The sequence below is a fragment of the Centropristis striata genome, chromosome 12, assembly GCF_030273125.1.
Source record: "Centropristis striata isolate RG_2023a ecotype Rhode Island chromosome 12, C.striata_1.0, whole genome shotgun sequence".
NCBI classification, from domain to species: Eukaryota; Metazoa; Chordata; class Actinopteri; order Perciformes; family Serranidae; genus Centropristis; species Centropristis striata.
This window is the reverse complement of record NC_081528.1, coordinates 15447833-15469838: the sequence shown is the minus strand read 5'-3', so window position 1 is coordinate 15469838 and position 22006 is coordinate 15447833. Positions and strand designations below refer to the sequence as shown.

The window sequence follows — 22006 nt, the reverse complement described above, 5'->3', positions numbered from 1 at the left end:
AAGACTGTTTAAATTATATTTGTGATCCCTTGAAGATGAAAGTTTTTGGTAACCTCCAAACAATTTATCAGACTGATATCATCTCGAGAATTACAAGTAAGTCTAACAAGACCCAAGCACCCCATGCTCCTCAGAACTAGAGGCATTGAAGCTAACATTCTAAACATTAAATATTAGGAACTACCACTTACAACCAAAGATTGATTATATAGTAAACAGAAAAAATGTCACTGATTTTTGACAACAAGATTCCAAAGAATGTTTAGTCCGTCTTAATCCAAAAAAAAAAAAAGGGAAATAGACAAGTTTACAAAATAAGTTTCCTCATATAGTACAAAACAAGTGGGATAGGTGCTACTTATAGCAATAAATGCAGCTCTTTTAACTTTATTATATTTACCCTTTAAAGTCAACAGGCCATTTTTTGTGGTTGGCTAAACTCCTTTAGCACGAAGGGGTAAAGAAAGGAGCAAAAATAGTATTAACACTTGTCCAAGAGGGTTTAGTTGAGGATCATTAGTACGTATTTAGTCAAAGTCCGTGTCTTTTACCATGAATGAACATCATCTTGGGGCAGTCTTTGAGGACAAGGTCAGTGATTCCACAGTTGGTCAGAGTGATGCCCACCAGGTTCTTACTCTTCAGAGACAAAATCTGTGCAAGCAAAAGCAACTCAGTTTGTCAATTAGAATAACAAAAGCATACACACTATACACAGTATACAATTGTTAAAGCCAATGTTAACTTTCCTTCACATGTGCATCCTGGCTCAATGGATACCCCATCTAACAGCATTTACAAAAACAAAGCAACAGAGGAATCATTGCATTTCTGTGTTTAGACAACAAACATGAGGAAAAGGTTCCTGTGACCTCAAGTCTGTCCCTCCCTCTGCCCCCCCACCTTGGTTCACCCTTATGGGATAGAAACCTTCATCATTTACTTTGAAATTCACTATGTGTCAAGTCAACTATGAGAATTATATATACTATGGACAGTGCACAACATGTGCATTTCCCTTGAACAATGACAGCAAATGATTATTCACACAGATAAACAGCTGTTGTCCACTATAATGTCACAGTAAATGTGTGCATGTACCTGTATGTGGTCATCCTCAGTGACTGGGTCTGATGTGCTGGTTGATTTGTCAACCATTCGCTTCCTCTTCACTGCTACTCGAGGCCTGGCTCTTGAAAGATCTGAACGGAAACAGCAAGAATATCACCTTAACAACAGAAAAGTAAGCATTGATTTTGTGAAATCACAAAAATGGATTGCGGCTGATAGCGCCATTAATTGCACATCACTTGCAACTTCTAGTTTGCCCCGTGATACAGTCCCCATATACAGAAGATATTGTGCTCATTATATCACAGTGCAAACACGCCTATAGAGTTTTGAAGTGGAGCGCAATTTCCCCCCTTTTTACACATAATTGCACTTATCCAAGTGGCAGGGTATAAATGCGCTGGAGGTTACAGCGTGGGTTGTGAGGGGTGGCGCACTGAATAAGTCCCAGTCAAACGGTACTTGGGCTGGGCTTTTTTTTTTTTTTTTTTTTTTTAAATAGATCCGACAAGGCTCATTTAAATGCAAAGACAAGTATGTCTTTAGAGATAAGAGAGACAAAGTGCGTATTTACACGCAAGGCACAACAGAATCAATTTTAAGATTCTTTTACTGGTTTATAAATCTCTTAATGGTCTTAGTCCTGCCTATTTATCTGATTTACTATCATCCTATGAACGCTCGAGGACCCTCAGGTCTTCTGGGAGTGGCCTTTTAATAATATGAAAAGTAACGAAAAGAACGAAACCCACGGTGAGGCGTCGTTTTCTCACTGTGTCTCCCTGAAGACCATTGATTGATTAAATCTCAGAGTCACACCAGCTGATCGGTCAGGACCTAATAATAATGAGTTTATTAAATATCGTTTATTTCTCTGTTCTTTGTCACATACAAACAACTTTCAATTCATTTCAGAATTCCAAGGGGCGTTATCGACGGGTGCAGACAAAATGACTGATTAGCCTTACAAGCAATCAGTGCAATGAAACATGACCTTTAACCAATTATAGCAAGGAAGTATGTGACGTAGTGTTGAGTGACACGCAAGGTGATGGTGCTGCTTGGTCTGTTTTAAAGCAGGAAAATTACATTAAAATGTGTTTCTGAAAACATTTGAGGCGATAAATAGGCAACACAGTAACTGAATCTTGATTCATATTTTATCAGTGCTGTGCAGTTTGACAGTTTGATCATTAGACGTCAGTTATCTAAACAAAGCAGCTGATTGGTCCGGCAGATAAGTCTGGTTTCCAGGCTACATCCATTTGAGATTATACTCGATGCTGCATAACTTTAGATGTCCTCTTTTATCTCACACATTCTTCTTGTCAAAACCTGGTGCCTACATTACCCACAATGCAATAGAACAGCAGATAGTTCAGTTGTTGAACCAGGTGTGTTATGCTAATAGTGGCTGAAATGAGGAGCAGACAACAGTGGTCTGGTAAACTCACTTATAGTCTCACTTCAGAGAGCTCACTCTGGACACCCCAAAGGCTTTATATAACCAGTTTTACAATGCACTAGAACTCCTCAACACTTGCAAACACTGCAACATTGAGCAAGTTCCACTTTAAGAAATGCTTTGCTCTAGGTAGCACTAAAATATGAATTTAAAGTAATACAACGTAAAATTGCATTGGTGTAGTCAGTTTTCTTAGAGGTATTGAGATAATTAAAGCTCTACAACTGTACTAGCATACACAGTTGATCTGTTCTTGTATAAACTTTACACATTTATCATGTCTTAGTTACAAAACAGAACAATGACACTGCCATCAGCAAAATTTATATTAATTTATGAACATAAAACCCATTTAACCAACACCTTAAACCAACATATATGCATCATATAATACTTGACTCATCATCCTTTCCCTTAATTTCATTTCATTTTATCACTTTGATAAATTCATTTTCACTTCAAAAAACAATTAAAACACAGCTATTCAAATAATAAAAATGTATAGCTCCTCACTAAAAGCCCCAGCTAGCTTATCGTTCTTAAAACATTCTGATGTGGTCACTGTAGGGCTGGGCGATATATCGATATAAAAGATATATCGATATATCGATATATTTTTAAATGTGATATGGAATTAGACCATATAGCAAATATTGATATGGTTCAATTTTTTTCTCTTTATATATAAATGCTGCCCTTACTTGGATTTGTCATATTTCGTTTTTTTTAATGTTGGTTATTCTTTTCTCATATAAATATATTTATTTCAGAAAAAGATTGGCCTATTTTATCTCATAGGCTATTTTTATTTAAGATATTTTTTATTAAAATGTGCACTTTATGGAGCTTTGATTTAAGAAAAGGTACTCCTGTTGTTATACAGTATATATGTTCACTTAAATAAACGGTTTCAATAAAACTACTTGTGACATGCCATTTTTGACTTTGATTGAACATTTGCTCTCACTTTGTGATAAAAAAAATATCGGTATATATATCGTATATCGATATTCAGCCTAAATATATATGACGGGATATGACTTTTGCTCCATATCGCCCAGCCCTAGGTAACTGGCCTTTGTACCTGAACAAAAACACAACTCACTCCCCTGATGTGATGAGTTCAGTCTTACCTGTCTCAGGTATCAGGGACACAGAGGACATACGAGTGCAAGATCTGGTCAAAGGTCGTCTCGGGACAAAGCCCTCGTGCATGGCCTGGCCCTGCTGTGAACCTAAACTAATAGCAGAGGCAGATCCAGCAGGGGCAGGTTGTCTCTCTCCCTGTCCAGTCAGCAGCGCAGGTCTCCTTGAAGCATGGCTTACAGATGCACCTCTGGGCTCCAGACTTTCCACACAGGGAGGACCAGTTCTATGCCTCACTCCAGTCTCCCTTAAGTGACCGTCCCCCGTTTGTGCTCCAGGGGGGCCGTCTGTACTGTCATTAGTCCTGGCAGTTCCTGTAGTTCTGTCAGTGGTTGTGATTGCTCTGTTGGTGGTTCCTACAATCCTCCTTCCACAGCCACCTACCTGTCTGGATGTGGTGGCTCCAGGTCCATCCCTGCCAACAGATCCAATCCCTGACCTAACTCCTGCCCTCGTGGTTTCCACAGTGTCCCGTACTGCCCCACTGTCAGCCCCAGGTCTTGCAGTAGTCTCAACTGTAGCAGTAGTAATTCCTTTACTACCAGTCCTCCTGCTGTTCTCAGCAGCAGCCTTCATGTCTGCCTTGATCTGTTCACTGCTCACCTGACAGCTTTTCTCACAGCTGCTTTCTAACACCTGAGTCTTTGTCTGATCTACAGAGACAGCCACATTGTTGCTCCGCCTCAGAGGAGTCTTTCCTTTACCTGGAACACAAACAGATTTATGTTATATTGGTTTGGTAAACAAAACTCTTCATGCATGTTTTTTGACCATTTTCAACAGTTTTCAGTCAAGGATTTGTGTGCGTGTTTGCGTTTGTGTTTGTGTGTGTGCGTGTGCGTGTGGCCACATACTGTAGTAGCATGTTTTACATATTTTTATTTTGCTGAACAAAAAAAAGGTTAGCCTTTTTACTTTCACATAAACCCATATCCTGTAGCAGTGTTCCTGACCCCAGTCCACACTGTGAATCCAATATGACAAATGATGGTAAACTCAGAAAACAAGTGTGCTCTGTGTTGTGCTGACACCTTCTGTAAAGGAAGCTGGCTGCTGCAAGCAGGAAGCTGGCATTAGCCTTGAAACAAGGCCTTCCTCTTCCTCACTGTCAGAGTCTGAGATGACCAGTGGGTGCTTTGGAATAGTGGCACCAGCTGGTCTACCCTGCTGCACTAAACCACTGGGACCTGGAAGTGAGAGGACATAGGAGACATCAAATATTATTAATTAATAGCTTTCTAATTTATATAACGGGGAGTCTAGGAACAAACCTGCTTGCTCCTCATCAGGAGGTTGTGGTGTTCCAGCTGGACGACTGGGTCCTGGGGTCACGTCTGCTTCTTTACCTCTCACCTCCCCTTCTGCTCCTTTCAGCTCTATTTGAGGCTCAGGCTCAATGTTTTCCTCCTCCAACATCACCTCCTCTTCCTCTTCTTCTTCTTCCACTTCATCTTCCATCCCATTTACTTCCACTGGTGCTATGGTACAACAGTAACATGTCAAATTTAGATTGCCATGACTCTGACTCACTTCAGATTTAGCTGACTTTGTCTTTGTACTTAAGATATAACTTTATTGATCCGTCATAGGGCATCTGGGTATTAAAATATCAGAAAGGATTCAGGTGCGCTGCTCTTACCTCATATGTTTACCCTCTTTATGTTTCTATAGACGTTTTGGTAATTAATCAAATTTGAAATAAAAGTTAAGTCATTTACAAATTAATATGGGAAAAAGTCAAGGTTTGTAAAATCCACTGAACACGAATGCAGGTATGACTTGCCATTGTGTTGCTGCTGTTGCTGCGGCTGTCTTTGATTGTTGTTGTTGATGTTGTTGTTGACAGGTGGAGGAGCAGGAGGCAGGTTGGCCTCATTATTATGGTGGTGATGGTGGTGGTTGTTGTTGTCATTGTCATTGTTGGAGTTCTGGTTGCTGACAAGTGCTGACGACACGCCAATACCAGTTCCTGCACTCAGGCCGACCCTGGCACAGCCCTGTCACACACACATAAAAAGTATGCATCAGTACATTTGCTAACTTTATGAAGCAGATCAGAGGTCTGTACCACAAAGTGGGATTAGTGGGTTAGCAAGGTACAGTGTGTGGAGTCTAAAGTCAAGGATAAAGCCAGCAAGATCATCATGGTAACTTATATGCTGCAGAACTAACCAGGTCGGGGCCAGCTTTTGTTCAGTTTTGGCTTGCAGCAAAAACCCAAAACTGACGCTTGCCAACAACCGTCTGTCATGGGCTATCTGACTTTGAGTACCCTGATGTGCAAGGTCACTGGCTTGTTTGTGGCCGCTTTGCAACCCGTGGCAAAGTCCTGTTTTTTTGTGACATCTACAAGGGAGATCTCACACACACCCAAGTCCCAGTACTACTCTTCCCTCATCAACAACCAGCAACACTACCAAAGAATGCTATTTCCCACCATAAACTGTCTACTCCACCCCATTGACCCCCACCATTTTTTGAGTCTTCTAATGGGTCGACAATTTTTCAGCCGACGTCCCAAAATGTTGCACATGCATTCTGTCAACAGAAGTGGTGTTGCTCTCTAGCCCTTCTGACTGACAAAGAAGCATTTATAAGCATTTACAAACTGTTCCCAGCATCATCATGTTTGGTTGTTGCGTATACGGTTGTAAGAATCGATATTCCACCTGTGGACTTAAGTTTTATAGGATCCGACAGGATCACGACCGTTTCAGAGCAAACGGCAGCGTCTGTGGCTGTAGGCGATTAAATGTTTGGACTGGAATGAGGACATCATCAATAATGCTGGCGTCTGCAGCGCCCACTTTATAACAGGTAAGGTTATCTATCTTTTCTTTGATGCTGATACTATGTAGAATAGTCATCAAATGCAGCTAACGTCTGATAAGCTGGCATTAGATTTAGCTAGTAGCCTGCTAAGCTAAACGAACGTGCTTGTGTTTAATTTGCAGGTGAGACGTCATTGGACTCTAGTGGCTGTGTTGTTTTGTGTACATAAACACAGAAATCTGGACTACTAGAGTCCAATGACGTCTCGCCTGCAAATGAAGGTTACAGGTGGCGAAAATAAAAGGCCACGACGTCTCACAGTTGACCCGGCACCTGTGTTTCTGCGTTCGCACTGCTTGCAAAAGGGAAGGGGGTTAACCCCGAAGTAGGTGAGACTACACTTCGGCCCTAGGAGACGGCTTCTCCTCTGTGTTGACCGACTACGGTCTGGCAGCCGACCAGGAACCGGTTACACAGTCCATGCGTTTAATCGCCTGCAGCCACAGACGCCGCTGGTTGCTCTGAAATGGTCGTGGTCTTGTGGTCTTCCTATAAAACGTTAGTCCAGCGGTGGAATAGTGATTCGACATGTTGATGCTGGGAACTGTTTGTAAATGTTTATAAATACTTCTTTGTCAGTCAGAACGACTGGAGAACAACACCACTTCTGTTGCTAGAATGCATGCGCATACGTTCTACGTCATCATCGTGTATAAACTGTAAAAGGGTTAATACACTGTGTACATATAAACTACCCTTAAGCCAGGCATGTCCAAACTATTGCATAAAGGGCCAGGCTTCTGCCGATTTTTGTTCCAACAAATCAAGAACACACCTGATTTGACTGATCAGCTGTAAGGACCCTGAGATCAGTTAAGTCTTTCTGGAACAGTTCAGACATGCCTGATTAAAGGCCATTAAGGTAAAAAATGTCCACATCCAAAACATTATATATTAATTATTTTTTCCACACTTTTTTGGGTTAAATCTTTCAATCAACTTCAGTCCTGATCGAAACTACCAAATATTCAATTATTTTCAAGATTTTAACCCTTTATATGACAGTTTAATTACTGACTGACAAAACGTGCAGTGGGCTTTGAAGAGTGCAAGCTGTTCATCAACACACATGTTCCCAGGGCTGAAAAGCATCAGAAGGCGATGTGTTCACTCCTTCCAGAGCAGATGGGTGCAAGCTTGTCCTCTCTATGGCAGGAAGGTCTGGTCAGCTTGTCATCAAACCAGAGGGTGAGGCTGATCAGCCTGTGACTAAGACTGTGACTGTGAGTGTCTGTGTGATTATAAACATGCTGTATACCTTTGGTGGTTCTCTGAACATCTGGTCCAGACAAATGAACTCCAGGCTGGGCAGTAGCTCTACAAACTGGGAGAAGGATTCCAGTTTGATAGCATGACAGCGAACCAGAGTGAGATCAACAAGACGACTCCATCTGGACTGATCTGAGGACAGAAACAGGGAGAATATTACAGCTACAAATAGTATCACATCACTTAACATTGTAGGGATTTGCTTTTCAAAGAATGAGAGATGGAAGAGATCAGCAAGATGACTACTTGGTATCCAGAACCCTCTGTTATATAAAGAAACTGAGCTCAGCACAAACACATGGTTCTTAATATTGAGGGCATGTGTGGACTGAGTTAGGCAAGTGGTGATGAGTGTGTAGAGTGAGTGTGTTCTACCTGTGATCCAGTGGTAAGGGTTATGCAGATGAGGACAGTTGTAGATGAGCAGGTACTTAATATTGGTAAACACCTCGTTCACCACCTTTACACCAATGTCAGTGATGATGCCTGGGTTTTCAATGACGTCAGCCAGACCATACTTCACCATCTCCGAATGACTCATTTTACCTGGATTTATGAACACAGACACAGAGACATAGACACACACAGATTTTTAAAAAACTTTGTTATTTACTGTGAATTCTGAATTTTGATTTCTAAACATTAAATTAATCAAAATTAAGTTCAGTCATTTGGGACACAATCACGAGCCATCTTGAAAGAGTCTGATGAGACTGCTTAACTCTAGAGTTCTGGTGTGTGACATAACCATTCAGAATAATATATTAAGCAAAAAAGAGAGGATGAAGTACAGGAATAGCTGGGAGAACTGCTCATTTCAGTCAGAGAAGGAAACATGCCCAGTGTTCTTTGAGCCAGGTGATATTTGAGAGAAGGAACTAACATTGCAGCAGGAACTCATCCACATATCCCAGATGAAGTGTCTCGAACTGAGGAAACTCTAGTTCAGCCATTTTGAGAGCTGAGAAAACTCCATCTTTAGTCAGTGAAGGCTGGATACGGAGCTCATGAAGCCTGTCAAACAAGGAGAAACCATGTCATTAAATATCTTTAAGGAGAATGTCTTCTATCACTTGAACAATTTCCACAATTTACCTGAAAGCAAATGTTATAATAATTTCATTCATTATCCATAACAGCTTGACTCAAGTGGTGGTGGGCTGGAGCTGATCCCAGTTAGATAAGACTATGATAATTATTCTGACATCATTTTGTGCACTACAGAAAGATTGTCAAGGCCCAGTTCAACATGAACGTTCATCATAGGCAGTATTGTAGTATTGCTGAACTTCTTTCTTACTACATATTCTTTGTTGTTCAATTGTAAAAAAAAATGTAAAAGATGAAACCCTTTGCATGGGCTTGGACACCTGTTGTTCTCCCAGTTAGTTTAAGGAATTAATGAGTGGTTGAGCACCTGCGAGCAGCAGTGATGATGAGGTAGCCCAGGTCAACTTCCAGAGCATTCTTACAGGCTCCAAACACAATGGTGTGGAGGTTCCGAAATCCCCCTGGAGGAACAAATGAAACATATTAACGCTCAGTCAAAGGTGCAGGCTTTGGATGCATTTGACAACATTTTAGTTAGATGCGTTAAATCCCAGTTGCTATTAAGAGGATCCAAATCATATGACATTACCAAATACAAATGACGATGATAAGCAAAAAGAGCGCATAATAACCCCCAAAAGAAATGGAAATGGAAATGGGGAACACAATATGTTATATAAATTCTATTCAGTTCTAGCTAGGGTATAAAATATTAACCCACAAAAATAGGTCACAATTTCTTATGTAGGAAATGAGCTACTTTGATAATGTAGCCCCTTTCATAGTGCCGTCCAGCAAATGTCCCGCTATATTGCCGGAAAGATTTGAGCTGGCTTTTCGCCTTCGGGCGTTCATAGTGAACCTCCAAAGACGCGATCTTTGTTCCCTTTCATAGTGCAGTCTGGCGTCGCGGAACAAGGTGGGAGGAGACGATAGTCAGAGCAGCAGCAGTGCTGCGCAGTAGCCCAGTGCTAATAGGCTAACAGTTAGCTCTGTAGCAGTACAGTGTTGTGCTGCAGCAGCAAGTGTTCAGTTAGCGACCTGTTTGTTTACAACAAGCACCGGAGACACTATGTGTACAGTTAGCATGCTGGTTTGTTTACAATAAATGGCGGATACTGTGCTTTGCCCTGATGTCCCATTCATAGTGGTCCCATTTCCGCCAGTCCCACCAATTTTTGCCCTCTGTGACTCCCTCTGGAGGCGGAAAATTGGTGGCATCATTTGATCCCGGCATTCTGCTTCTGGCAAATTCATAGTGGAGGCGAGACGTTACATAGCCACAAAGGTCCTGGCATGAAATGGCACTATGAAAGGGGTTTGTGCCACAAAGCACAGCAAGCAAAGCAATGTGGAAGATTGCATGTGGTGTTAATAAACACTCAAACCTTCAGCAGTAATCTAATTAAACTGAAAAAGATGTAATAAAATAAATAATTCTATAAAACCCATACTACTGTGGTTAAGCCAACACTATGGTGGTGAGGCTTTTCTCACCTGACCTCCAGCTGTCTTCTACCACATGTTGGATCAGACCTCCCAGGAAAGGAACTCTCACCAAGTCCAGCTGCTCCAGGTTCCGGGCTGATGCCAAACCAGTAACCAGGGGAACATATTTCAGGGAGTTGGTTGGCCCTGCACAATTCCGCATGACAAAGGTTCTCAGGCTCACACATAGAAAGTCCTTAAATGGCTGTGGTTTGGTGAGACGGACCCACTTCAGGTAAAGATGGCGCAGCATGGACACACAGGGGATCTCTGGGACATTCACACCTATAACAAAACAACACTATGTGAGCCAACAGGAACACTCTTCAGGCCTATTTATAATAAAGGATGAAGCTGATTTATATCCAATATATCTGCTCATTGTATTCCTACAATGTATTCCATTGTAGCTGGAATATGGAGGTAACAGCAGAAATTGCCTATTTATTGTGATCCTGCTCACCCACTAGATGTAGGGTCTGAATCTTTGCAGTTATGGGGATGGTCAGTTTGTTTTCAGCAGGAATGGGAAAAGCCCCATTACGGTTGCGGAACTTTCCCAGTATATGAACCTGGGGCATGTAGTTCCATATGGCTTCCACCAGCTCCAGATGGGACGTCTCCACACCCTGAAATGAGGTCAAAAACGTAATTTGACAAAGAATACATGTATAATTGAAAGACCACCAACATTTTTTTTCTGAGTAGAAGGAGTAGCAGGATGGCAGAGAGGTAGAAAGGCTGATATCTACCCATGAGGCCACTGGTTCCATCTGACAGGATTTCAAAAACTCTGCCAGGGCAGATCATGAACTTGGCATTAATGTAACTGCCTCACATTAGTTAAATATAATGTTATTATTCAATAAAAATCATAATTATTTTAGATAATTATTCATATGATACTGTAGCCACCTGAACAACCTTTTAACTGTGAGACCCACAAAATGGTGTTCTGTTTTGTGGCGTGAATTGGAAGTTAAACTGCATTACCTAAAAAAGGTAAGAGCTTAAACTTAATTTACTGAAAAGGCTGAAAGAAGAAAGGCTTTTAGTGAATGGAAAAATTAACAAATATTTACTTTGTGACCTGTTTAAAATAATGAAAAGAGTCTGTAGATAAAGGTATGCAGAGGCAGAAGATTGCAGCAGCAGTGCTCCTGATACATGGGCAAATGCATTGATTAGATTTATTTCCTAAAGGGGCTAAAAGGATATTAATATTACTGCCATTGTAATAAATGATAATGATAGTGACTGTTCACTATCATTATCAGAAAGCAGAATCATATCAGTAATGCCCTTGGTGTTTGCAGTTGTGTATGAAGTCAAAGATTTAAAGTCAAGCAGTTTGAGAAAGGCAGACAGAGACAGACAGACAACATCCTAACCAGCAGATTGGGACAGGCTTGTAGTGCTTCCAAGACTCCGGGTATACTGAAAGCCTCGTAGCCTCGGACTCGTCTCCTCTCCAAGTATCGAGGGTGGAGGCCATATAGCTGCTCCAGATCTGGCATCTTCTTCAACAGGAGCAGAAAGCTTTTGTCTGTGAAGCCTAAACCAGAAAACACAATAACTCGATCAGCCTTTTCCTCAGTGTTCAAAAATAGAATATGGGCGATATGATAAACATTTCCAACAGGCCAGCATCAGCTCAATAACTGTTAATTGCCATTATATCCACAAAAGGTGTCTTTGCTTGCCTGGTCCTGGGTTATCTTGCTGAATAAGAATCTATGGCGGAGTAGATCGATTTCTATACTGTGCTAATTTAGCATTATGCCAGCTGCATGCTGAGCAGCAGTTGTTATTTGTTCTTTGGAGGCATTAAATTAAATAAGCTAAATAAAATGATAGAAATCCCAGATAGCACATATATTAAATATATCAGTTAATTAGCCTCACCACAGTAAAAACAGCACCATCATCTGCAGAACCAGCTGAAGGTTGCTGCTGATGCATAAACATATTTATGTTTATAGATAAAAAAATATATCAGATTTGTGCTCAAAAATGAAAAAAGGCATAACTCTAAAAAAATGTGATATACATAGGTTGTAAATTTGTCTAAATACACTCACCAGTACAACACTGTGGCCATTTTGCTTCACTACAGGTACTCCCTCCTCACCATCAGCAGCAGCTCCACACAGTGTTCAACCTCCCCAAGTTTTGCTCTTCTGTCACTAGAGTGCCTCCCTGTGGCTGCTCACATTAGGGTTTTTCTTTTAAAAGACTCTACCACCAAGCCATTGTCTAAACCCTACACTCTGACATGACTGGCCACCCGAGCACTACCCAGAGGGCCCTGTGATCTTATCACAATAAAAGCTCTTTTCTGTTCAGGTCTCAGAGTGGCAGAAATAACCCCCTTTCACCACAGACTGAAAACACCATTGCACCTCAACAGCACATGACAGAACTTACTAAAGTCTTAGGTTTCTTTGTTTTCAAAAGCAATTTGTCAGCAATTGTAGCAGCGGACATGCTGTTCGTTATTTGTTTGTAAGGGATGTGTTGGCTGTGCTGTGCACCCTTACCTGAAGGCATATACTCCCACCAGCGCCCAGCACATAGATCCACTACCTTGACCACTCGTAGGTACAAAGTTACAGCTTCCCGAAGCTTTCTGGACAGACATTCCATACACATGATATCCTTCATGGGAAGGTACCTACGAAACAAAACAATGTTCAGACTTTCAAAACCTTTTGCATGTTAGGCTAAGGTCAATGTGCCATCTCAGAACTCAACAGCTATTGGTCTGACAAACGATTTAGCGTCTGGGCCAACGGACAATATCTCTGGGGTCTTGGTGTAGCAAGCAGATATCAGTTTTCTGGACTTCCAGGCCGAAACTTCCTCCCCAATGCACCAGTCATTTTTTACAGTCTGATTAGTAACTTAGAGATGCAAGAATGAAGGGGAATGGAGTTGACTGGATTGTTTCTCTGCATATGAATACAGATAAATTATTGAAAAGCTAATAAAAAGTTTAATTGTCCAAAAAACTGCCAACGCTTTCTGTCTCTTTTGTTCTTCTGATTATTAACCTGCATTCAAGCAAAGCCAGCACACTGTAAATGTTTCATGGATGTGTTCAATAAAGACATGAAATAATTGTTTGTGTGGTATTAGGTTAAGCACATTGTGTTTGTCTATACTTGGGACTTAAAGGAATAGTTCGGAATTTTGGAAATAGGACCTCATTTCCAACTTAGCCGGTGTTATATAGGTCAGTGGAGACCGTTTTCAGCACATTTTATGCAGTCCTTATAGTTGCACAAGTCACTGATGCTAAACTGGTATTGAGCTAGCACACGTCAATAGTATCATCCAGTCTGTCACTAAAAACAGCTTTACCTGCTCCGCAGAACACCCAAGACAAATGCATTATAACGTCGGACTATCGATGTACATGTCTGTGTTGATAGAATAATTTTAGAAATTAAACCAACCTTGCATAGCATTGGAATAGCTTATACTTTGTTCCCTGTTGTTGCTTAGGCTACGGCAGCGGCGGAGTGATATTATCTCCAGGCTAGTGAGGCTACAGTGGAAGACGGTTTCGATTTCGCTGGCAATCATGCGAGTTTATTTAGGTGCTGTCATAGCGGAGACAGGATAGCAGGACACTATGGCCACTGCCAGCAATGCTGAGATTTCGGAGTTTGAGGACGACGAAGATGAGTTTGTGTTATCAAATCAGCCATACCAGTTTGGTTTCGTTTTGACGCACTACTACTAACCCACAAAGTAAAATTCCGCTGCTGCTGAGAAACTAGTCCCTCAAAATGTTTTAACATTGAAAATGCAAGGTTGGTTTAATTTCTAAAATTATTCTATCAACACAGACATGTACATCGATAGTCCGACATTATAATGCATTTGTCTCGGGTGTTCTGCGGAGCAGGTAAAGCTGTTTTTAGTGACAGGCTGAATGTTACTATTGACGTGCGCTAGCTCAACACCAGTTTAGCATCAGTGACTTGTGCAACTATAAGGACTGCATAAAATGTGCTGAAAACAGTCTCCACCGACCTATATCACACCGGCTAAGTTGGAAATGAGGACCTATTTCCAAAATTCCGAACTATTCCTTTAATGCTGTAAATTGTACAAGGAACCCTCTGGATAAATAAAAATATTCATTTTTATAGTATTCATTTGTGGTTTCCAAAATCATTAAATAATGACAGATTTCATTATAAATAATGCGAATTGAGGGTTGTGGGCAGTGGATGTTTAGCAGGGCAACAATAAATGCCAAATCGAAGCGGTGGACAAGCTGGGGATCTGAAGTTTATTTTGAGATGCAGCGCAGCAACGTGTGTCAAACTATTCTGGTAAAAAATCTCTAATAAACATTAACTTAATTCATTAATGCCAATTTTTGGGTTGATACCATTTGTTACACACATTTAGTGCTGAATGGATAAAAATGGTAATAAAAACCCTCTAGAATATTACATCAATACACAAAGACCTTTGGAACAACATAGGAAAATCCATGCTGTGATTTGGGTTCAAAAACTTTTCTCAGATTTCTGTATTTTTAGCGATTGAACTTCTGTTCTTCAAACTGCTGAGAAACCACCTTTTTCTCATTATATCATAAAGCCATCCATCCTCTGAATCCTCTAGGTCTCTAGTTTATGGTTGTTAACTTTCATGAGGCTGTGATTATCCTAGAGGTCACAGCAGCTCATTTTATGCAGTGAGGTTGAGACTCAAGAAAAGCCCTCACTGCAATGAACTGGCTACTACTGATGACTAACATCATCCCACATGAAGAGAACTGGGCTCATTAAACCAACAAGAGTCTCAGATATCCAGTGATATCCAGTTTATGCCATTTAAAGCCTGTTTAGGGACCTCAGTATGCACAAAATATACAGTTGGCGGACATAGCACATTTTATTAGGTAACTTTGAAAAAAGTCATTGCACAGTCGCTGCGTCTGTAATCTCTCATCCACTGCCGCTATGTTTTAAACATGCACGGCACACGAGCTCCACTTACACATTTCACTAGGACATGGAGTAGCCAGCCAGTGGTGGAAAAGTAGCTGGCTAGGGGGGTCCGGGGAGAAATTTCTTGCAATAAAAGCCCAAATTTGGGGCAAATTCTCGCACAGTCTAATGCCACTAATCCATCATATATACTGATCTTAATCATTGCATGTTTTAATGAGTTGGCCCACCTGACTGTAAAATATGTAGGGATTATTATTTCTAGGACATTTTAAAATGACAGTGTAAGGCTTTGCAATGGGGCTGCCACTTCAATCAGAGTCCTGGTGACATAGCTTAATCTGTAATGTGATTGAATTGGAGCAGTGCAGAGAACGCTTTGCCCACTGTTTAGTAATGTGATTTCCAGATTCACGTTGTGTAGTATGCCTTGTATAGGAACTGATGACCTCCTTGCGCTTTCCCTGCCTGCCTGCAGGTCAGTTGCATTAACTGCTCTGTAACGTTTGCATGACATATGAGTAGCTACTGTATTTATAACGCATCTCAGGTGCACTGCATGGATGCATTTTGGATTTTACCAAATTATCGATAAAGATAAAGCGGTTTTCCAACATTGTAAGAAGCAACTACCTTATAGTAATGTGACCATGACAATGAACGGAGTCACCCATTAGTTCATTACCCAAGCAAGGTTGAGAAATCACCGGAACCACCAGTTAACAACTTTGCGTCTGTCTATATCACAATTAGACCATATCACATATCGATATAGTTCAATTTTTTTTCTTTCTTTATATATAAATGCTGCCCTTACTAGGGTTCATCATATTTAGTTCTTTTGAAATGTTTGTTATTCTTTTCTCATATAAATATATTTATTTCAGAAAAAGATTGGCCTATTTTATTTCATAGGCTATTTTTATTTAAGATATATTTATTTAAATGTGCACTTTATGGAGCTTTGATTTAAAAAATAAAAAAAGGAACTCCTGTTGTTATAAAGTATTTATGTTCACTTAAATAAACGGTTTCCATAAAACTACTTGTGACATGTCATATTTGGTTTTCACTTTGACTGAACATTTGCTCTCACTTTGAGATAAAAATATCAGGATATATATCGTATATCGATATTCAGCCTAAATATATAGGGATATGACTTTTGGTCCATATTGCCCAGCCCTAGTTCAAACTTGACTTTGGAAAAAAATGACAGCCCAACTTTGCTAAGCATCCAAGAGATGGCTCTGCTTTAAAAATAGCAATGCAAACAAAGATAATTCATTCATTCATCAAGCCTATAAACACCTGTCTTGTTGTTTTACTGACATTTTAGGATTGTATCCAGTTAGACATTGACCTAATGAAGTGACTTGCTGTTGTAAACAAGACTGTTGCTGCTCTCTGCTATCATTGAGTTATATTTACACAATATATAAGAAATTGTACACAGTCTCACCCATGGTGCTAGTCCTAGTCATGGTAATAGGCAAGGATGACTATGAAATAACATTCACACTGTAGAACCACATTCAGCTCTAGTATAATGTTGTACAAAGTGTAGGTGGAGGGTAAGGGTACCTGAATATATGACAGAGGACTTCATGGGACAGCTCATTGATGTAGTCTTTGGGCTCACTTGGTCTCAGGACAAGTTCCCCTTCACCACTGCCCACTACAGGCTGGAGTTTAGAGGCCTTCCTCCTTGGACCCATCACTTTTGCGTCACTATCCAGGATTACACCCACACACACGCATATGCTGACATACACGCTCTCTCTCACACACTCTCTCTCACACACACTCTCTCACACACACTCTCTCACACACACACTCACACACACACACACACACACACACGCACACACCTTCCTACAGGAGGCTCTCTTTCCGGGGCAAAAGCCTTAGTTCTGGACAGAAAATCACAGAGGAAGACAAGTCAATGGGAGCAAGGGCCAATGATACAGTGACATGTCTAGGGCTAGTTTTTCAAAATAAAAGCCTAACATTTAAGTCAGGTTTACAGCTTTAAACCTCTAACCCTTAGACTGTAAAAAAATAATGGCTGTAGTCTTCGTGACATCACCCATAGGTTCCTGAAGAGTGCAAATGTAGCCTCCTACATTAGCAGCGGTAAAACGCTGCTTACATAAATGCACCAATAATAATAATCCAAGAATATATGAGTATTTCCATTTTATGTAACTTTATACTTCTACTCCACTACATTTTGAGGCAAATATTGTACTTTTTACTCCACTACCTTTAGCTGACTGCTTTAGTTACTTTTCAGGTCGAGATTTAACATAAAAAACACAATACATTTAAAGTGATTAGACATTTTTTTCATGAAACCTCATAACAGAATATTAAGTTGTTAAAATGAGCCCTACTTGAGAAGATTGAAATGCTGCTTTCATAAATCAATAATATCAATAATAAAAAATAATCTAAGCATATATAAAACAATCTGACTGGATCCATTCTGCACACCGAGTACTTTTACTTTTGATACTTTAAGTACATTTTGATGCGGATACTTTTGTACTTTTACTTCAGTAAGTCTTGAATGCAGGACTTTTACTTGTAGTGGAGTAATTTCACAGTGTGGTATTAGTAGTTTTACTGAACTAAGGGATCTGAATACTTTTTTCACCACTGACAGAGTTGCACATTTTAACACAAGGTGATCTACTTGGTGGAAATGTTTTGCCTTTACCTAAAGCCTGTCACGTTACTTTGCAGATAACTTAAGATAAGCGTAAATAGGTGAGATCCAATTGCCTACTGAAGGTAACGTCATTTCTACTGGGAAGCTTTTAGCAAAACCAAAACAAACAGCATTATTCATGTTTAGTAGCAAACTGGCAAATGACTGTCGCCACTAAACGTTTCAGTTATAATGGGAGAAATACAATCAAAACTAAATTAGCGCCATTATTCTACACCTGCCAGAGTCGTTTAATGTTATCATGCTATAAACTTCTTTGTTAGAGCTAACGTTAGCTTTTTAGTTAGCATAGCCGCAGCTAACATTGTGCACATAAACAAAACCAAAAAAGTAAACAATACAGCAAGCACACTGACTGAACCGGTGTGGCCTTTAACAGTACCTTTAGCACTGGTGCTAACGTACCGGCATGTTTCTATCAAAGCCGCTGATGAACCGCTCCTCAAACATCCTGAGAGTACAGATCTGCTTTACGAGTTGCCTTCTATCTACTATTCTTTTTCCCTGTGATGTTTGTCTTCTTCTTCCTGCTCTTCTTCTTCTTCTTCTTCTTCTTCTACTACTACGTCTTCTTCTTCTGGTCTTCTGTGAGTTTTATTAGCGGCTGGTAAACCGGCTTCTACGTCCAATACCGCCAGCTATTGGACTGGAGTGTTGAACAAGTGATTGGCAACCAGGCGGCAACCTCCGTGTCTGAGCATGGAGGCAAACCAGGAAGTGCCTTAAGCTGCATTCTACCGAAAATTCCAACAGGGGGCGCTAAGTTTGGCTGCAAAAAAATCTGTAGATTCATTTCAATGCAAAATGAGAAAACTTCTCACTTGATTTTTACCTCAGAATTTTTTTTAGGACAACACTATGGTCTCAATCGCTAGTAAAAGAATCTTCTTCAAGACAATTTGATGTTAATAGTTCTAATAATGGCCCCATTTAGAAGAAAATAGAAGATAAAGAATTGTATGATTTGGAGCGGGCTACCTTTGATTGACAGGTCACTAACAAGGCGAGCCGTCATCAGGAGAGAAGCAGAGCGTCAGCATCAGAACGTGTCAATAAAGTTATATATAACGTTATTTAGATACGTTTAACTTTGACCCTTTCACTGTATTTTCAGTTTATTTGAACGTTTTGTTCATTAAAATGTCTTGTTCAGTGTTTGGTTGGACTAACAGACACACCAAGGAGTCACTGTTAAGTTTTCTGAGGTCAGTAACATACATTTTGTTTTTGTTTTTTGCCAAAACTAACATCCCAGTTAATGCTCCAGTTAATGCTAACATGAATTAGCAGCGGCTCCCCTTAGTCAGTCAGGTTGAGGTGTAGAGAGGCATGTTGTCAGTGTCGTCAGATCCCTCTCGCTCCCCGTATTGGAAACAAGATGGCGACGCAAGATGGCGACGAGTGTAACGCTGAACTCTATGCGTCAAACGGGCAGTCCACAAACCAATGGGTGACGCCACGGTGACTACATCCATTATTTATATACAGTCTATGTTGGCAAAAAAACCTAAGAGAAGGGGCTGACTGCAGTGTGCAATTCGGGGCGGAGCTCAACGTGCGTCAAGGTGGGTGGAGTCAAACATCGAGGTGGGTGGAGTCAAACATAGAGGTGGACAATGGCTGTATCCCAATGTCAAGGATTCTTCCTTGGTAGGATCTAGTTATGGGTAGATGAAGCCTCATGAAGCCTTGAACCTTTCCAGCCAACTGGTTCGAGAAAAGGTTCATATCTTGAGGCTTCATGTGCTCACAAACCCCCTGCTGGTCCACATTGTCATTGACCTTTGAGCTGTTTGTGAGACCTCTTGGTGCATGGGAATAATCACTGCCAACAGAAATAAAAACACCTTAATTTGATTTAGTGTGGATTTTATTTATCTGTTGTTTTGATTAATATGTGGGTAATGCTAATAGCAGTGTATTAGTAATTATTATTAATAATATATAATAATCATTATTATTTACTTTACCAGCATCATTTCAGTCAATGATAAAATAAATCCAATAGGACATGAGGTGTTTGTTAAAAATGTTACAGTGTTTTCAAAGCATGGGACAGAGATGGGACATCAATTGTGCTTGTGACTTTATTGATTGCAGTTTAAAAACTACAATTTCTCCACTGTGCTTGGACTCAGTCGGTTTCTTTTTTTGGAGACAACCTCTCCAGCTTTCGAAAAAACTTGTTCGCATGGGACTGAGGAGGCAGGGGTGCACAAGTCGAACCATTTCCTCAACCACCGAGGCTTTGAACGTCATCAATGACGTCACTCGCCCTAAACAACACAAGCGCGCTCCACCAAAGACTTCCGGGATTTCTCGACACACGCTCCGAAGCATCGGCACGATCCGACCCATCACTAGTAGGATCCTTCTTTCAGAGTCGGAGAGCAGGAGACATCCAAGTTCTCATTTTAACTGTCATTTTATTACAATATGTCAAGAAATGTGCAGTTTACAGAGTCTTTGGGTTCAATCTACACGTCCCTGACATGTGTTAAAATAATTGATTATTTTCTATATTGGTAAATTATTTTATGCTTTATTTCTGCTTCTCTGTCTCTGTTCTCTGTGAGTGACGCAGGTCACTATCAAAGGTCAAACCTTGACTGTAATAAATATCTCTATGCATTTATATTAAGTCAGACAATATGATTTGATACATTGATTGTGTTTGTGTGTTAATATTGATGTAGAAAACTATGATTACTTTAATTACATATATTCCATTTGCTTAAACTGATTAAGATTCTATAAATCACAAAGAATGACATCCAGATATATTGATGCACAGTTTTTGCTGTGTGTGTATGTGCATTTGTGAGTGTGTGTGTGTGTATGTGTGTCTGGAGAGGGGAGACCACAGAAGGCCGAATGAAAATCCTGTGTGAGAATCAGTCATAACAGGGAAAAATGTTTGTGCTAACAAGTTTGTTAGTAGGTCAGGGCAAGGCCTGGTTTCGGCAGCAAGCAACCAGGTGGCATGACGTGCCGTTGTATGCACTAAAACTGGCGAATGAGCGGATCAAGAAGGCGGAACTTCCTGGAAGAAATCGACCAGCATGTTTTGTAAACAAATGTTAGTATTTTAATGGGTTCCAGGGAGAGAGTCGTGGTTCAGACTTCACGAACTGAAACACGTCTGTTTGTATTCAGGGACATGAGTTAATTTTGAACCCGGAGATCTCTGTAAAGTGCACATTTTTTGATGTATTGTAATAAAACTTTGTTAAACTGAGAAACTTGGACGTCTCCAGCTCTTCATTTCCCCATGGTGAGGTTTTTTCTGTTGGTGACAGATTATCAATTTTCAAGGTTTCCTCATGCAATTTTTCTAACAAATGGTGACCCCGACGTGATGGGGAGTGGAAGCTGGAGGACGTGAGTATTAAAATTAATTTTTTATATATGCTTGATCTGAAATTTAACCTGTATTTCTCTTTGGAAATGATAACAGCCTGAATTATTGCTGATACAACTGACATCCAGACTTTGTTGACAACAGCAGGGTACCCTTATCAAGGAAGGTGAGCACAAACCTTTTTAATAAAATCTGTGCAAATTGGCCTAATTGCAAAATTGAGTTGTTGTCAATAGAAAACAGATGTCATAGTTAGAAATACAATATGTCAAGAAGATTTATTGACTTATAAAAAAAATAAAAATAATAAAAAAATAAATAAAACAAATAAAACATTTTATTTTAATTAAAAATTAAAATAAAAATAGAAGAAAGAGGGGACATACGACTGTCCAGCTCGAAGACAGGGGATAACGGTCCCGCTGTAAGGCCTATTGATGTAAAGGAAGACTGGACAAGTCTTGCCGAAAACAGGAATCCGCGGTTGGAGTTCGCTGTATAAATTGAAGAAAAGGTGGATTACGTGATTTTAATCCAGCCTGAAGACAGAGAATACGGTTCTCTGTGTTGATTAAAGGGGGATTTTCTTTTTAGAAAATCCGGCCAAAAATCAGGAG

At 40.3% G+C, this 22006-nt stretch overlaps 1 protein-coding gene across 2 annotated transcripts in view; it reads right to left on the bottom strand.

Annotated features, from left to right (window-relative positions):
- fbxo38 (F-box protein 38) overlaps window positions 1–18570 on the bottom strand; it is a 29113-nt gene extending 10543 nt beyond the window's left edge. Inside the window, exons 1-16 of one of the 2 annotated variants that reach the window (XM_059346546.1) lie at window positions 18434–18570; window positions 16879–17207; window positions 12862–12995; window positions 11713–11876; window positions 10785–10950; window positions 10331–10606; window positions 9201–9294; window positions 8667–8797; window positions 8159–8329; window positions 7773–7915; window positions 5466–5679; window positions 4954–5160; window positions 4714–4869; window positions 3670–4386; window positions 1102–1202; window positions 552–654 (exon numbers count right to left, since the gene is read on the bottom strand). In XM_059346546.1, the coding sequence (XP_059202529.1) occupies window positions 552–654; window positions 1102–1202; window positions 3670–4386; window positions 4714–4869; window positions 4954–5160; window positions 5466–5679; window positions 7773–7915; window positions 8159–8329; window positions 8667–8797; window positions 9201–9294; window positions 10331–10606; window positions 10785–10950; window positions 11713–11876; window positions 12862–12995; window positions 16879–17012 (2911 nt within the window). In that variant the 5' untranslated portion in view covers window positions 17013–17207; window positions 18434–18570. Of the gene's footprint in view, window positions 1–551; window positions 655–1101; window positions 1203–3669; window positions 4387–4713; window positions 4870–4953; window positions 5161–5465; window positions 5680–7772; window positions 7916–8158; window positions 8330–8666; window positions 8798–9200; window positions 9295–10330; window positions 10607–10784; window positions 10951–11712; window positions 11877–12861; window positions 12996–16878; window positions 17208–18410 lie in introns of both variants that reach the window. The other variant, XM_059346548.1, reaches the window with a different exon arrangement.
- Between the last annotated feature and the right edge of the window lie 3436 nt (window positions 18571–22006).